The 18,502-nt window shown below is 37.3% G+C and overlaps 1 protein-coding gene across 1 annotated transcript; it reads left to right on the plus strand.

Moving 5' to 3' along the window:
• Positions 1-202: 202 nt before the first annotated feature.
• LOC145000386 (uncharacterized) lies at positions 203-863 on the plus strand. Its single transcript, XM_078959608.1, has 2 exons — positions 203-598; positions 686-863. The coding sequence occupies exons 1-2, from the start codon at positions 277-279 to the stop codon at positions 700-702; spliced, it is 339 nt and encodes a 112-aa protein (XP_078815734.1). The 5' UTR covers positions 203-276; the 3' UTR covers positions 703-863.
• The last annotated feature ends 17,639 nt before the right edge of the window (positions 864-18,502 follow it).

An 18,502-nucleotide genomic window follows, 5' to 3' on the forward strand; every position in this document is an offset into this window, starting at 1 on the left:
AAGTAGGTGGATAGTGGCATGGAAATACATAAACGTGATGCTTAACATCAACGGTGTTAGGTGGTCGTGTTTAGACAAGAATCCCAACATGCAAAACGACGGTGTAATTTATAAACGGTTAAATGCTCTCACATGTAACACAAGAACCCCAACATGTTTTTTACCATTTTACCCTCTCAAACCCTTATAAATGCACCATTTCTCAACCTCACAAAACACCATTAATAACTCTTACAAGCATAAACCATTTCATTCCTCTCATAATACCACCCTCCAATGGCAACATCCACTTCCCATTTTGTGTATTTTGCTATTGTCGTTTGTTCATTAGCTACAATCTTCGGTAACAATAACTCTGTCGCAGCTCAATGCCAAGGTGATGTGCAAGGGCTCATGGAGCAATGTGCTAGATATGTACAAAAATCTGGCCCAAAGATTCAACCATCTGGTGGTTGTTGTGGTGTTGTGAAGAACGTAGATTTGTCATGCGTTTGCAACCATATCACAGTTGAAGTTGAGAGTGTTATCAGCATGGAGAAGGCTGCATTCATTGCTGAAGCTTGTGGAAAACCACTCGCCCATGGATCCCAGTGTGGAAGTAAGATTCTCCACCAACAGTTTTCAAGATACCTTTAATTAACATGTTCATTTATTGACTTGTTTTTTTTATTTATTTTTGTTTTAGGCTATATTGTGCCATGAAGCTTGAAGTAGAAAAAAAGGTGGTGGCATGCATGGTGGAAGAGTATGAATGTTGGAGACTTAACACTGTCTAAGATGGTTGCTTTTTGTACCAAATTAATAAAGTTGTTATAATATATGGTGCAATTTTATGAAGGCGTCTATGGATAAGTTTGAGAAAATTTGAATTCCTATCTTATATTTCAACTCGTATGGTAAATATATAGATCGAAACAATCGATGGGAAAAAAAAATCGTCATAATAGTTATAGATCAAAACAATCGATGACAAAAAAATGTGGTGAAACATGACACTGTAGGATCTCGTTCATAATTTTTTCAAAGCACATTGAATCAACAAAGTAATTGTTTTAATTATTGTTGATAATTTCTGTGTTCTTTATAACAGTCAATGCTTTAAATTATTCATTTTTAAAGGAGGGAAAATTAGAAAAATCGTGTTTTTAAGCTTGTGAATAATAAAGAGAGAAGATTTATTGTTTTATTCCAATTATTTCTTGAGCAACGAATGAAAAGACAGAAAAGTAGGGGTGTTCATGAAATCAAATTAAATCGTGTTTCGGATGGTTAATTGATACTAGAGTTTACTAATTTCTTATACCTAAACCTAAACCGAAAATACAAGTTAACCGGATGGTTAATTGATACTAGAGTTAACTAATTTCTTAAACCTAAACCTAAACCGAAAATACAAGTTAACCGGTGTTTCCGGTTTGGTTGTTTGGTTAACCAATTAAGTGTTTACTAATGTTTAAAATGTATTTCAAAATTAATGAACTTTAAAACTAATTTTCAAAATAATGATAGTATGATCTTTTGTAAATATAAAATTTAATAGGATAGTATATAAAACAATAAGAGTAACAAACTAATTTTAATTATATTTAGCCTATTGTGTATTCGCCTCAATTGTGTTTTAATTAATTGTTAATAAATATGACAATGGTTAATTGAAATTGATAAGTTATAATAATAAATTTAATATTGACAATTAAACTTCGGACCTAAACAATATTTTAAATTATAAAAATTAAAATTCGGTTTTTTTGGTTAAACATCTATGATAAAAAAAAAATGTGAACTGGGGAACCGAAAAATAAATATTTTAATTTGTGTAGTTAACCACGTCGAAAAAATTCAAAATAACAGCTGGTTTGATTAACCTAAATATTAGTACAGTTCATCAGGTTTTGGGTTCGATTTTTCTGTTTCGGACATTCTTGAACACCGCTCAAAATTCTTGTCATATGTACAATGGCAAAAATACTTCTTATATTATTTACATCATATTTTTCCATCTTTTATATTAATCAAAACTAGGTTATAACCCGTGGACACCACGGATTAGAAAATAAAAAATAATTTTATTTAAAGTGATACTTAATAATTAAGCCATGATAATAAAAATGTTAATAAGTAATAAATATATAAGTTTTATCAGTAGTTTCACTATGATATGATGATTCGTCAAAATTATGAAAACATAGTGGTTTGAATATCCGATCGGCAATTTGTATTTATAGATATATTAAAAAAATATGATTTTTATAGAATTGAATCAAAATTTAAATAAAATATACACAAAAATTGATATGAATAATAAAATTTAACAAAGTTTTTACAAATTTCTAAAAACTTCTTTATACACAACATAAGATGTTTTATTTGTTAGTGTGTCATCCATATCTAAACTTAACAATTTTAATTTCAAGTATGATTTTTTATTTTTTTTCATCACTGTTTAGCATTCATGACATCAATGTTCTTCTCTAATAAATAATGAAAAATAATAAAGTAAAGTTAAAAATAAAATTATTAATAATTTCATAATAGGATTAGAGACTATTGGAAACTCCTATAATTCATTTAAAATATTTATGATAGTTACAAAATCAATATTTTATACCAAATATTAATTCATTTATAAATGGTACTAAAAGTTAAATATATAAAATAAAATAATAATAAGTTTAAGTCTATACATACATTAATCCCTCCACCCACCAAACACACACCTGCTGCCTACACTGTAACACACAAACACGTATATTAATCATACAACCCAATATGTTGCCCTAACCCTATCACCATAACCCGCCAATTTACTTCTCGGGCACCACCGCCAACCCTTGTTCCTTCTCTATTTTTCAAAGCAAACCCAATCTCCGCATCGGTCGATCAAACATCAGAAGCAGAGAAATCAAAGATTTATATTTGAAATACATTCATTAAGCACCTTTTGCACAATTGATTACAAATCATGACGAAACTTTTGAGATTGAAAGTGATTTGGGTCTAATGGCGGTAAGATTCAACAAATTACTCCGGGAACTGAACCTCTTTGTTCATTATTTTAATATCTTTATAAAAATTTACATGTAGTGAGTTACATGTTGAATCTGTAGGAATTATCTCTTCGATGATGATAGACACATAAAGTAGAAAGACAAAATATTGCTAAGAGCGAGTATGAAAGAAATTATTCGGTACTTTTAATTTAATTTTTTCAGCAACTATAACTTGAAATTTTGGGATTCGATATTTCTAAATATTAGGCGATTTGGTTCAAGGTATTGTTTTGATACATTTCAAATAAATAAGAATTTGATTTTACTAATTTACCTTCCATATTTGATGAAGACTTGCTGAATCTCCTTCAAATATGAAAAATTGACTAAGAAACTTAATATCCAAATATAATCTATATTTTATCTTGTTGGTTTTGGGAATATAAACATATGTTGCAAAAAAAAATAATAATGTAGACATTAAAAAAAATAAAGCTAAATAAGATTAATGGACCACAAGTTAATTAGGCACTTTAGATTTGCTCCATAATTACACAGGGTAGTCAATTTACAAAAATTCCAATGATTAATTATATAAGAACATTTTGTGTTAATGCTTATATTGTAGTTATGATTATTTGGGGTATGGAGCCTCCATTGGCAAGGTAAGCCAAGATTCAAGATGTATTTCGTTTTGGTTTTTTCTTCCTATATGTTACTGTGAAGGGTATTTTACACATTTGGATACAAGCCGAGTGCTTTGATTATTTTATTGGCATTAGTATATATGCAGAAAGAAAGAGTGAGCTTAATTTGCTACCAATACATACTATGACATAGAGGCTGTTTACAATTGTTTAAAAATATTATGGAATCAAGCAGGAGACATGATCTTATATGCACAACCGGTTTGCAGTGGGCCCATGTTACACCTGGCTTCTCGACTACAAAAATTGAGGAGTTTTGTTATACATAGTGCTATAATTTCACGAATAAGTGACATTCTGGTTCGATTTTTTTAAGGTAATTCCCAATTTTCACTTCAACTATTTGTCCCCCAATTCATTCGTGCTTCAATTTGTTCATCCTGTTTTCTTTTGTTTTTGATACAGAGTATTGACAAAGCATAGAAACTCAATTGCCTAGTTCTAATCATCAATGTAAGTCTCTTTTTACCCATTAACTGATGTCTGGATAAACTTAGTAAATGTTAGAAATAGCAACTTACTTTCATTTATTTGCGTATTATAGCATCATATTTCTAGTTTTCTATAGTACAAAGTTGTATTTTCATTTTTTTTTCACTTGAAATGATTGTAATTTGAGAAGGTGCAAGATTAATAAAAAGGGTAGCATTGTTCTTTTTCAATTTAAAAGAAATCATGGCAGCTTTTTTCACAAGATAACTTGGTAATTGCAAACTTCAATGTCAAGATTAATATGAAATAAAGTTAAATCGTAAATATAGTTTAGATTAATATTAATATTATAATTTTACTTTTATATTTATAATCAAAATAAAAGATTTATCACATAAAACAAAGTCCAGTTTGTAATCAAAGTCAAACAAAAAATCGTATCATTGTAATTTGAGAGGGTGCAAGATTAGTAGAAAAGGATAGAATTGTCCTTTTCTATTTAAAAGAAATAATGGCAAAAGTATATTGCCATAAATATTACTTTGATTAAAAAAATGAAAAACTTAAACTTTATGTTAAATTTGTATTAAATGTAATCACCAATTACAACAATTATGATAAAAAAAATGCAATAAAACTGATATTATTTCTGAACATGAGCAAAGAGGACAAATATGCCCTTTTGTTTATAGTTTATGAAAAAACAAAAACAAATGGTAGGAAATACAAACATATACCATACTACATAGATAAACTTTATGTCTGATGAACGAAAAATATAATGCCATAACAAAAAAATCCAATTCATAAATACAGAATATTTTATGAATGTAGCACAGACAAACCATTAAAAAAATCCTCAGTAACAAATGTTTGAACCTTCTAGCACACAATGTGAAAATACAGCCATGCAAAATAAAAATTTGTAATTGTTCTTTAAAAGTAATAATTAAATTCCAAATTCATATCCAAATCAAAACGCAACCACTTTTTTCTAACTTTAACTTCAAAATACCTTTATGGGGTAAATTTGTTTTCATAATGAAAGTGCAATGTCTAGATGCTTAATTGATTTATAAATCAACGTCTAAAGAAATAATCACAATTTATTTTTTGCATTTTTTATCATAATTGTTGTAATGTTGATTACATTAAATACAATTTTAACAGAAAGTTTAAGTTTTGCATTTAAACATTATATTAAAAGAGTTTTAAAAAAATCGTTACAACAGAAAAGTATGATTTATGAAATCACCGTTACACCAATTATGCTAAAAAAATGACAAATACTGAAAAACCAGATCACGAAGAGCATAAAAACTTTGGTAATCTTGATTTCTGGTTCTTTATTCTAAGAATAATAAAACGATGTTAACATTAAATGGTGTATAATTGTAATAATAAATCTGACATTGCTAAATCGTGTATTGGTAAATGGTGTTTTTAACTAAACAGATAGAAGAAGAAGATGAGGAAGAAGAATAAGGAAAAGATGAAGAAGAAGATCGGTCATATTCTGAAAACATGACAAGTACTACGAAACCATATCACGAAGAGCATATAAACTTTGGTAATCTTGATTTCTGGTTCTTTATTCTAACAATAATAAAATGATCTTAACATAATGTTAAATAAATACTACAAATTATTTTGAAAAGACTAACCCGATATGTCTTTATGGAAGCGTTGCAGGATTAAGATGGCAGACGATGATTAAGAAGTAACCTTGGTACCGACAGGATGCAATCAAATAATTAAGTTAGCAAGTTAAATGATTGAATAAATTACGTTAAAAACAGTGAAGAAGAACTGAAGATCAATACCGTTTGCATAGAATTCTCTGAAGTAGAATACTGAAAACAAAAGAAGCGTATAGATGGTATGTACTTGTATATATTTCGGTATTTCATAATTTGGTGCAGATTTTTTGAGATTTATTCACTGGAAATCACTGAAAATTATTTAATTTCCAATCATAATAAACAAACTTCCATATTAAATGGGGTATTTGAAATTTGAAACTTGAATAACCGATATTTTCATATTATTTGCAGATCTTTTATTCTTTTTAATTATTTGATTGCATTTGTAGATATTAGTTTTTTCCGGATTTAGTGTCCCCAATTGAATTGAATGACATTTATGTAATTACACTTGAAAAAAAGAAGCGGGAAAACTGACTTTTAGAGGGCTAGGAGAATGACACGTGGGCGTTATTCTACTTATTTATTAGGATAGGGGATTTATGGAGCATTAGCATTTCCCATCATTAAAGCACGTTTTTTTTTTGGCATATATAAAAGGTTGGTTGCAAATAAAAATATACAAATTATTTAAAAAGCAGGTAAAATTCATCACAATTCGTTGGATCAAAACAGTCAATGAAAAAAGATTATTGTGACATATTTTTAATTATCATCACACTTTGGGGTTTCATTAAGAATTTCTTAACAACATTGAATCAACAAAAATCTTTTTTTTTATCATTGTTGAAAGTTGTATTACTTTTAACTTTAGTAGTTTCATTGCTTTAACAAGTACAACACGTTTTTAGAAATTAATTAAATTTATTTGAAATTATTCGTTTTTCCCCATTACAAAGTAAGTTCAAGTTTTTTTTTTTTTTTTTTTAAATTTTTAAATTTTTTTTTTTTAATTTTTTTTTAACAGAAATGACAATTGTGTGGGTTCAAGTTTTTTAATAAATAAAGGGCGAGGAGTTTTATTGTGTTTATTCCAAATATTTTCTTCCTGTTTTTAAGAGCAACATGTGTAAGGCGAGAGTATTTTTGTCATAATATTGTATTACAAAGGCTTTTATGAAAACAAGTATAAAGTTTAGAAATGATAAGCATTATTTCTTACTAATAAAGTGGATATCCATTTTTTTACTATGTTACTAATGACTTTAATATGTTACAAAATATATATCAGAAATCCTTCGGCTGTGCTCAAATGTAATTGTACTATCGGTATTAGAGACATAGTGAGTATCATCAATTGGACCAAATCTCTCTTTTTTTTTTTTTTGGAAACGGCTAACGATTTTATAAAAGGGTCACACCTAGCAAGAGACTAGATGAGCCCAGCAAGAAAAAGTACAACAAAAAGATTACATGCGAGAAAAAGAAAAGGAAACATAGAAATACACCGCATTATAATTGAGCAAACGGAGACACGATCCAATCACACCACCGGATATTCCTCATTGATCCCCTATATTTTAACCAATAGAGAACCAATGCTTGTATGTCATCCATAACCTGAGTCGGACTCCTTTTCACCTGGTTGAAAATCCTCTCATTCCGGGCTTTCCATATACTCCAGATCATGCCATAACATATCAGCGTAAGTATTCTCCGCCTCTTCGAGCACTGGCTCCAGTTGGCTACAAAGTGTAAGAGTGTGTCTAAGTTGTCGATACCTCCCAGATTGATACCACACCAATTCATTATCCAATTGCGCACAATAACTGCAAACTCACACTGAATGAAAATATGGTCTGCAGATTCAACACCATTTAGACAATACCCACAAATTATTGACGGTATTTGAACACCTCTAACTTCCAATGCCTGTGCTGATGGGATTCTGCCCCATTTGGCCCGCCAAACGAAACACAACACTTTGAGTGGGACTTCTTTCAACCATTCAACTCTAGGTCCTGGTAAGGTGGGGGTAAATTCGTCAATTTTTTTCCGGAGATCCTCCACCGTGTACAGCCCATTCGTACCAATTTTGCAACTCCAAGTGTCCAATCTGTTTGATATACGACACTGCCCCAAAGATTCTTCCAGATGTATTAGGTTTCGATTCAGATCTGGTGCCATAGGATCCGAGTTCCAATTCCATGTGAATCCATCACCTGATATGCGTTCATTGACTAGACACCTTTTCCTGCCTTCAATATTGAACAACTCCGGAAACCTTGATTTTAAGGTCCCGTTTCCCCACCAGGTATCTAGCCAAAATAATGTATCTTGTCCACTCCCAACCTCCTTTTTGAAAATGTCGTTAAATTCCAGTCCTACTTTGTGAATCTCAGTCGAGACCCCAGCTATGTTATTCCACACTCCGCTAATGGTCTTTCTTGAAAGTTGGTCCGCTGCCCTTTTCTTAAGATTGTGTATCCCCCTGATGACTTGACACCATAGAGCAGACTTGTCCCTCCTTAGTCTCCACCACCACTTGACCAAAAGTGCAACATTTAGACTGCGAAGCGACCCCACCCCAAGACCACCTTTTTCAATAGGAGTGGTGACTCTATCCCACGATACCCAGTGAATTTTAGATCTGGTCTCACACCCACCCCACAGAAAGTGTCTTCTAGTTTTTTCTAGCAATTCTATCACCCCCACTGGGGCCTTAAAAAGAGATAGGTAATAGGTTGGAAGATTACCTAATACCGCTTTGACTAGAGTCAACCTGCCCCCAAAAGATAAAGTTTTCGCCTTCCATATTGAGAGTTTTGACTTGAATCAATCGGTGATAGGTTTCCAGTTTTTAATCAGATTCATATTAGCGCCTACTGGAACTCCTAAGTATTGGAAAGGAAATTGCCCTACTTCACAACCAAGTATGCTTGCCCACCTGTTTGTTTCTCTTGATGTTGTGCCAACACCAAACATTTTTGATTTGGTGAAATTTACCTTGAGCCCGGAGGATGCGTGAAAACACTTCTCATCTTCATTAGTGCTTCAGATAGTAGTTGTTATTGAATCTTGCAAAGTTATTGTAGTTTCATAAAAATACTACATTGACTTAATGAAACTAACTATCATATCAACAGAAAACATAATTAATGTGCTCCATTAGTCTTGTATTAATTCAATGTATGTATTCTTTTCATACACGGAACCAAATACCAATTTCAATATTAAAACATAGTAATTAACATCGGTTATTCTATGATAAGTTTCTTGAAAAATGGCCTGATAGACCGAAATTTATTAGCTCGGATTTCAAACGACTCTCCGCGAATCAGTCAAAGTTTTTAGATGCTCCATTCACTATTGACGAGATAAAATCGGCGATATGGTGTTGTGGTAACGAGAAGCCACCGGGTCGGCTTCACCTTCAAGATCTTCAAAGCTAAATGGGAAATTATGAGGAATGATATCGTTTACTTTGTTAAGTACTTTGAAAGAAACGGTTCCCTTGCACCTGACCTTAATCCCCAAAGTTACTGATCCACTTACTCTTAGGGACTACCATTCCATTAGCCTCATTGCGAGCCTGAACAAAATCATCATGAAATTGCTTGCTGCCAAACAAAAAAATGGTTACGAGGGATGTGGTAAGTCAGGTGCAATATGTTTATATCAAAGGAAAGAAATATTTTGGATGACCCGCTAATTATGAATGAAGTATTCTCTTAGGTAAAACAATGAAAATCGAAGGTATTCGTACTTAAAGTGGACTTCGAGAAAGCTTTTGATTTTCTCGAGTCTATTATGAACAGATGAATTTTAGGTTCAGATGGAGAAGATGGAGAAGGGATTATCTATCTACCTCTAGGGTTTCCATACTAGTGCTAAGAGCACCTACCAATGAATTTTCTAATTCCAAGGGTGTTCGGTAGGGAGATCCACTCTCATTATTTCTTTTCACCCTCGCAATGGAAGGATTAAACATTGCAATCAAGAATGCTTGCCAGAAATCATTAATCCGCGGAATCAAAGTGCCCCGTAATGGTCAAATTCTCTCCCATTTATTCTACGCGGACGATGCAACTTTTGTGGGTGATTGGGACCGTGACAGCATCAGAAATCCTTCGGCTGTGCTCAAATGTTTTCATATTTAGTTCGGTTTAAAAGTTAATTTTTTTCAAATCCCGACTATTTCGCATTGGTGTATCAAATCTGGAACTGCAATCCATGACTAGATCGTTGGGGTGTTCGGAGGGTTCCTTCCCATTTCTATGTGATGATCTAGAGTATAATAATAATAATAATAATAATAATAATAATAATTGATTTTTGGTAAATTTTCAATTAATTATTATGTACTTGTTCAATATTCGTTTATCAACCGTTTAAGGTAATGTACATTTCTTTTGTACATAAATAGCGTATTTGATTATATGAATAATATCTTTTCATGTGTATATACAACAATGTTTTCAATTTTTGATTCATCAAGTATAATTATATCTTTATAGCAATCTACTTAAAAGCATGTGATTTTTATTAATATTAAGTAATATATCACAACAAGGTGTAATTATATCGTATATAGAATTCTACTACAACTTATATGATTTACACAATTTAGATTGTTGGTATTTCATAAAATTTTGACCAATAATAAAGTATGATATTATTTTTTCTAAAAAATATGAAAAATCATCAAAACTTTAATAAACACGCATGTATTTTCCTCATAATATTAAAACTGTAAAAGAAATGTCATAGAAACTCATATTCCATGCATGATCTCAATCTAGGTTCGTTTTGGTGAAGCTTTACGTGAGAAACCGCAACTTGACACCTTTTCGAGCTAGAATGAACATTAGGATCATTTTTGTAATATTTTAAACCAAAGGGGCTTGTTTTGAAATACTTTACATTTAAAAAAAGAAAAGTTGTTTTGTAATTTAACTAGAACAAGGACTATTTTGTGACAAATTATATCCGAAATGAACAATTTTGATCTTTCAAAACAATATAGGGACCATTTTTGTAATGAATAATCATAAGGGACCTAATTTGATTAAATTTCTCAACAAGGGCTGATTTTAATTAACTAATACATGTGGGGTCTTGATCTTGTCAAAATGGTACAACCATCTTCTTCAGATCGAGAAGTGAACGGACAATCAAAGTCAATAGGGGGAACTCGGGTAACTACCTCTTATCCGTGTTCATATATTAGCAACCTCTTCTTTTTTGTACATAATAAAGAAACTAACTTTTTTAACTGTTTAAATTACACCAATATTACCGACTAATACCTGTTTTAACCGGTAACTCAAAGGGAAAATGACTTAGGAGGGTAACTACCTCTTATCTGTGCTCACATATTAGCAACTTCTTGTTTTTTGTACATAAGAAAGCAACTAACTTGTTTTAACTATGTAACATCCCAAAAATCATGATCAAAAATTTCGTTTTTAATTTAATACTAAAACCATAATTGTCAAACCATTAATTTAGTACTCCGGCATCAGGCCCCGCTCGGTATACATATCTGTCTCTCTTAGGCCCCACCTGTCTCCGGGCCCCACTCGCTAAACACATACAATCATATAACGTGCTAACACATAAAGAAATATACTCTATTGTATCCTTGTCCTAAGAAACATACTCTACTAATAATGAGATACGGAACATCGTCCGTACTCAACTAGTGATGAGATACGGGACCTCGACCACACTCACCTCTTTACCAGGCACTTACAAGTATCACACAGACAACAAGTATAATCTAACATGCAAACATTCCTCGGGCACCCGCCCGACATCAGACCTTGGTTTGGAATAATAAACTAGCATACAATGTCTAGGGCTAACCCTTAAGTCTTCCTACTCATAGACTACATGGGCTGACATTGTGGCCTTAGACCCATTCACACAATAAGGAGACTGACCTTGCACTGCTAAAGCCCTAGCTGGAACTAGCTGAGTACGGACGTTCCGTATCTAATTATTAGCAGAGTATGTTTCTTAAAACAGGGATACAGTAGAGTATATTTATTTATGTGTTAGCATGTTATATGATTGTATGTGTTTATGTAACACTCAAAAGTTAAGCGAAAATTTAAATTTTCAAAAACACGTCGAATTCATCAAAACATTGCAACTTTGTTTTCAAAATACATTTATATCAGAGTTTTCCCATACACATAACGCAATAGGAGAAGCTGTACGATCATGCCTTCGCCTTGTCGCGATCCCCTGAGGTACCTGAAACAATAAACTGAAACTGTAAGCCCGAGAGCTTAGTGAGTTACCCCCAAAATACCGATACACATACAGTCCACATAACCCTGTCACACCTTAACATAACATAACAAACTGAACAGAACATCACATAATGAGTCCACAGCTTTACAGACTGGAATACCCCTGGGCCCACAGTGTGAGTCTGGAATGCCTATCGGGCCCTCAGCTCACATCTGGTTTGCCACCGAGCCCTCACTACGAGTTTGGAATGCCTACCGGGCCCTCAACTCGTATCTGGAATGCCCCCAAGTCCTCAGTATGAGTCTGGAATGCCTACCGGGCTCTCAGCTCATATATGGAATACTCTAGGGTTTGTTGGCTACCGCATGGAGCAGTACAATCTCAACCCATCTCACATAACATGTCACATGTAACAGATAATGCACATACAGGAAATCAATCAGTATCACAGGTAGTCCTACAGTCCTACCCTCAAGAGTATCAAACTAGCATGCATAACTAACTCTGACTCAACATAATACAACTACTAGGATATCATATCTAATGGGCCAGCCTTGGTGCCTTAGACCCCTTAGTACAGTGAGGATAACTCACCTCGCAACTGTCGTCGGAAATAAGAAAGCTCAACTCCCGGGTCCAACACGAACTCCACCACCTAAAAGTACCACACAACCTTTTTTTTCATAAATCTCCCAATCCCAGAAATCCACAGAATTCAATTGGTCAACCCTTGGTCTAAGTTAAAGTCCGCAGTCAGAGTCAACAGTCTATGTTGACTCGACTCGCCGAGTTCTTCCTGAGTTCGAGAAGTCGTGAAATCCTTGATTTGCTCGCTGAGGTCTCCTTTTAACTCGTCGAGTTCATATGCGGCCAATATTTTGGAAGAAACCCTAGCATACTCGCCGAGTTTTCTAACACTCGCCGAGTTCAAGGCAATCTTCAATGAACTCGCCGAGTTGTTCATCCAACTCGCCGAGTTCATGGCCATCTTCAACGGACTCGCCGAGTCCCTTAATCAACTAGCCGAGTCCATGCAGATGCTCTTTAAGCCATGGCAAGGCCCCAAATTATAGATCCAAGCTCCTAATGCACGTTTATCACGTAAAGTTGCAATCTTTACGTACATGCAAGGCTCTAAAGGCCTGACATGATCAATCTAAGCTCTTTAATGGAGTTTTACACCTTAGGAGAGTTTCAACCTTGCACAATCTAAGAACTTTATGGATCTAGAGGTCAAGGGAAGTCCAGATCTAAAGATACAACTTCAGATCTTAGCTTAAACATGGAGAGTCCATCATAACACCCATCCAAGGCATGTTCAAAGTGAAAAGAGCTTAAGGAATTGCCTATTACCTTCCCGAGAGTGATGTCTGATGAAATCCCTTAGCTTTCCCGAGTTCCTGGCCTTGCTTTTTCCTTGCTTCTTCAAATGCTTCCTCCTAAGGTTACTCCTTCAAGCTTGGACACCAAAGAACACACAGACACACACACGTTTTAGGGTTTGAGAGGGACAAGAAGCATAAGGGGAGGCTGGTGGAGGCCAATGATCCTTTAAATAGGGTGTAAAACCCCCAGAATTTAGGGTTTCATCTGCTAGCTGCTACTCGCCAAGTCCCTTGGTGGACTCGCCGAGTAGGTCACTAAACACGCGTTCCATTCCCACTGCTACTTGGCGAGTAGGGCAACCAACTCGCCGAGTAGGACATAAGACCAATTATTCTTTAATTAAATTTATACCTAGAATCGGGACGTTACAATTCTCCCCCACTTGAACTAGACTTCGTCCTCGAAGTCTGCTGCAGTGAATAGTCCCGGATAATGTTCTTGCATTTCTGCCTCTGCCTCCCACGTCCATTCGGATCCCTTCCGATGCTCCCATTGTACCTTCACCAAAGGTATTTCCTTGTTCCTTAGTATCTTCACCTTTTTCTCCAGTACGGCCACGGGCCTCTCCACATAGTTCAGGCGCTCATCGACCTGAATATCATCCAACGACACCACCACCTCCTTATCCATGACGCGCTTTCACAGCTGCGAAACGTTGAAAGTGTTGTGTATCCGACTAAGCTCCTCCGGCAGCTCTAACCTGTAAGCCACCTTGCCAACCCTGGCCATGATCTTGAACGGCCCGATATATCAAGGACCCAATTTTCCCCTCTTCCTGAAGCGGATCACGCCCTTCCTGGGTGAGACCTTCAGGAGTACCATATCCCCCACCTGAAATTCCAACTTGGATCGGCGTTTGTTGGCATAACTCTTTTGTCGACTCTGAGCGGTCTGCAAGCGCTGTCTAACTTGCTGGATCATTTCGGTAGTCTGCAAAACCACCTCCGTACTACCCATCACCATGTGTCCAACTTCGCCCCAACAGACCGGGGTGCGACATCTCCGCCCGTACAACTCAAATGGCGGGGCGCCCAGACTAGAGTGATGGTTGTTGTTGTAGGCGAACTCCGCAAGCGGTAGGTGGGAGTCCCAGCTCCCGCCGAAATCAATGACACATGCCCTCAACATGTCCTTGAGGGTCTGAATAGTCCGCTCGCTCTGGCCGTCGGTCTGCGGGTGGAATGTTGTGCTGAAGTGCAACCGCGTGCCCAGCTCCTCGTGAAACTTTTGCCAGAAGCGGGAGGTAAACCTAACATCCCAATCAGAGACAATGTAGACAGGAACCCCATGGCGCGACACGATCTCCCGAACGTACAATTTGGCCAGTTTCTCGGTCGATGAGCCCTCTCGAATAGCCAAAAAATGGGCGCTCTTGGTTAATCGATCCACGATGACCCATATAGCATCAAACCCCCTTGCCGTCTTTGGCAATTTGGTAATAAAGTCCATCATGATCTGTTCCCATTTCCATGTGGGAATCTCTAGGGGCTGCAACTTCCCATGCGGCCTCTGATGCTCGGCCTTGACCATCCTATAGGTGTAGCACCTGGTTCCTGGTATGCAAATCTTATTTGAGTATTTTCCATTTTTAGCCTTGGACTCGGTGAGTCATAGGTCCGACTCGCCGAGTAGAGCCGGGACCCGGGACACGTTTTAAGTTGGCGACTCGGTGAGTCTGTATCCTGGACTCGGCGAGTCACCGCTGTTGGATGAAACCCTAAGTTTCAGGGGTTTGCACCCTATTTAAACTCTCATTCCGTCCCAATCTCGCCCCATTCACCCTCAGAGCTCTATACCTTGTTCAAGAGTTGTTTCTTTGTGAGTTTGAAGCATTTGGTGTGCTCTCTTGAAGTTTTGGAGTGGGAAAAAGAGTAGATCAAGAAGAAGAAGAGTAGGTCAAGCATCTTTGAGCTATCTCAGTGTGTTCACTAAGGTATGACTCAATTTTCCCTTTGTCTTCATGCTTATAGTCCCTTATAGCTCCATTAAAGTCTTTCTTGAACCATTTCCAAGCTTGTGTATGTTTGGGGGTTCGTAATAAGCTGAGTAACCTCTAGATCTAGGCATGGTTGAGCTCCAGGAGCTCAGATCTACTGCCTTTATGGACCTATGTTGCATGAAAACCTTAGATCTACTCTTTTGGTGCATTTTGAACCCTAAAACCCTCATGGATGGATATTTGCACGTAAAGTTGGAAACTTTACATGTTATTCATGCTCTAGGAACCCAGATCTATGAATGGCATGGACTGGATTCGAGCAAAATCGCGTTTATGGCTCTTGCATGAAGCAGACTTGGTGAGTCGCTCATCTAACTCGTCGAGTCAAGTCGCGAGTCTCCGAGTTGTCCTCTTTTTCGTTGTGCCGAGTTGTGTAGTGAGTCCAGGGTGGACTCGGTGAGTTGGAAGCCAAAACTCACCCATAAGGGAACTCGGAAAGTCGATGCCCAGATTCGGCGAGTTCAAGGCAATCTTCTTAGAACCAAGAACAGACTCGGCGAGTTGTTCATACAACTCGGCGAGTCACAGTATAAATTGTTCTTCGGATGAAGATGAACTCGGCGAGTTGCTCATACAACTCGGCGAGTAGGATGAAGGACTTGAACATCAGTTTGGAAGGATAACTCGTCGATTCAATGCCTAACTCGACGAGTAGAAACAGAATCCAGGTCAATCGATTGGATAGGAACTCGGTGAGTTGGCGAGCCAACTCGATGAGTCGGGTCAACTGAAAGTTGACTCTGACTTTGACTTAGGGTGTAACATCCGAAAAATACAACCAATTTAAATTTTTCAAAACAACCCGATTTTCATTAAATTGTTTACAAAAAGGTTTTCAATACAAATCATTTAGAGTATTCCTAGAATCACATTGCTACAAAATCATGAGGAGCGGTACGATCGCGCCTTCGCCTTGCCACGGTCTCTTGAAGAACCTGAAAAACATTAAACCACAACTGTAAGCCCGAAAGCTTAGTGAGATACCCCCAAAATACTAACCAGGTATACGCCCTTCCAGGCTGCGACCTTCCGGTCCAAAACATATTGCCTTCCGGCCCATAACATATAAAACATACATAACATAACAGAACATAGAACAACCATGCATATCGGGTCTACTGTGTGACTGGTCCGCCGTATCGGGCCTTCAGTTCACCAGATGCATCCTCCAGGCCTAGTCATGTCCTTCGAGTCTACAGTGGGGTTGGTCCGCCCGTATCGGGCCTTCAACCCACCTGGTCCACTCTCTGAGTCTACAGTGTGACTGGTCCGCCCGCATCGGGCCTTCAGTCGGGCTGGTCCACTCTTCGAGCCTCGGCACGTCTGGTCCGCCCTTGTGGGGCCTACAGCCTATCCGGACCGCTCGTTGGGCCTTCGGAATAACCGATCCGCCCTGGGTATCTTGGCCTACAGTACAAAGCAGGACCCGTCTCAACCCATCTCCAGTCCAAACAACCATGTGCACATAACATACAATCATATAACAATCATAGTCAACAAACCGAGCAAGAAGATCACATAGCATATCATTACCCTAACCAGGTTACCGACCTAACTGGTCACTAGCATAGCATCACTTTATATATATCGGGAAACTGACCTTAACAAGGTCTCCTAGCATGTACCATCCTAACTACCAGGATGCAGACACATCAAACAATAACATAATAACCACATCCGAATCTCAATCCAATAAAGGGCCGACCTTGGTGCCTTAGACCCTGTTGATACAGTGAGGATAACTCACCTCGAAACTGCCGGCTGAAAGGATAAGATCCCGCTGCTCCGAACTCTGACACGAACTCCTCCACTGAACATCAAAACATACAACTCAATAAATACCCTTAATTACCAAAATACCCCTGGAAGACAACTGGTCAACCTTGGACAAGTCAAAGTCAACCCCTGACTGACCCTACTCGCCGAGTCAACCCGATGACTCGCTGAGTCCTTATGCTCAGAACTTCCCTCAATCATCGACCCAACTCGCCGAGTCGCCCCAAGACTCGTCGAGTCCAACAACTCTGAGTCCACTCGCACCCAACTCACCGAGTCATCCCTTGAGTCACCGATTCTCGACTCAACCAGGAAATATTGGGACTCTTCGACAAGACTCGCCGAGTCTAAGGCTATCTTCAACCTACTCGCCGAGTTGTTCTTCCAACTCGTCGAGTTCCAGGCCATCTTCAAGCAACTCGTCGAGTCCACCCATGTGACTCGTCGAGTACCACCGGTCTGAATCCATACAGAAGCATCTCAGGCCATGCAATTGATCCAAAACATAGATCCAACCTCCTACAATCCATCCATCACGTAAAGTGGCAAACTTTACGTGAATCTAAAGAGATCTAGGCCTTATTCACCTTAGGACCAAGGTTTGGGACATGATAGCTCCATTAACAACACAAGAACATGGGATTTAATGCTCTTAAGATCTTCTCCACTCCAGATCTGAGGTAGCAACCTCAGATCCATACCCCAAACATCAAGATGCCACACAACCAAGCTCCCCACACAACCCCAAAATGAGAAACTAGGAAAACACAGCCCAAGAACGACAGTATTACCTCCACAGGATGCCTCAACAGCAATGAAACTCGAATCCAAGCAAAGCCCTTTGATCCAAGCCACTTCTCCTTCAAGATTTCTTCAACCAACACCTCTCCAAGCTCTAATTTGCTCAACAATGGGACTCTCCACGAATTTAGGGTTTCTGGGACTCAAGGGGGAATAAGGGAGGCTGTGGAGGGGCATAATGCTCTTTATATAGGGCTCAACCCCGAAAATTAGGGTTTTCTCCATACATCACCTACTCGCCGAGTCCATCTTTGGACTCGCCGAGTAGGCCACTTGATACGCGACCATAGTCGCGACCTGACTCGCCGAGTCTATCCATGGACTCGCCGAGTCACCCTCTGAAACTTACACTTTTAGCCCTTCAACTCTACCCTTGCGATTCCGGGATGTTACATAGGGTATGATCAGGGGTAAAATGGTCATTTTACCCAAAGGACAGTTAGCAGTATTTGACTAAGTGTTTGGTGGGAATTACAGCCAGAGGATTTCCGGAGCAGCAGCAGCAAC

The sequence above is a fragment of the Lactuca saligna genome, chromosome 1 (genome assembly GCF_052625555.1).
Source record: "Lactuca saligna cultivar CGN05327 chromosome 1, ASM5262555v1, whole genome shotgun sequence".
NCBI classification, from domain to species: domain Eukaryota; kingdom Viridiplantae; phylum Streptophyta; class Magnoliopsida; order Asterales; family Asteraceae; genus Lactuca; species Lactuca saligna.

Coding starts and splice junctions, on each gene's coding strand:
- LOC145000386 (XM_078959608.1), top strand. CDS start 277: ATGGCAACATCCACTTCCCATTTTGTGTATTTTGCTATTGTCGTTTGT.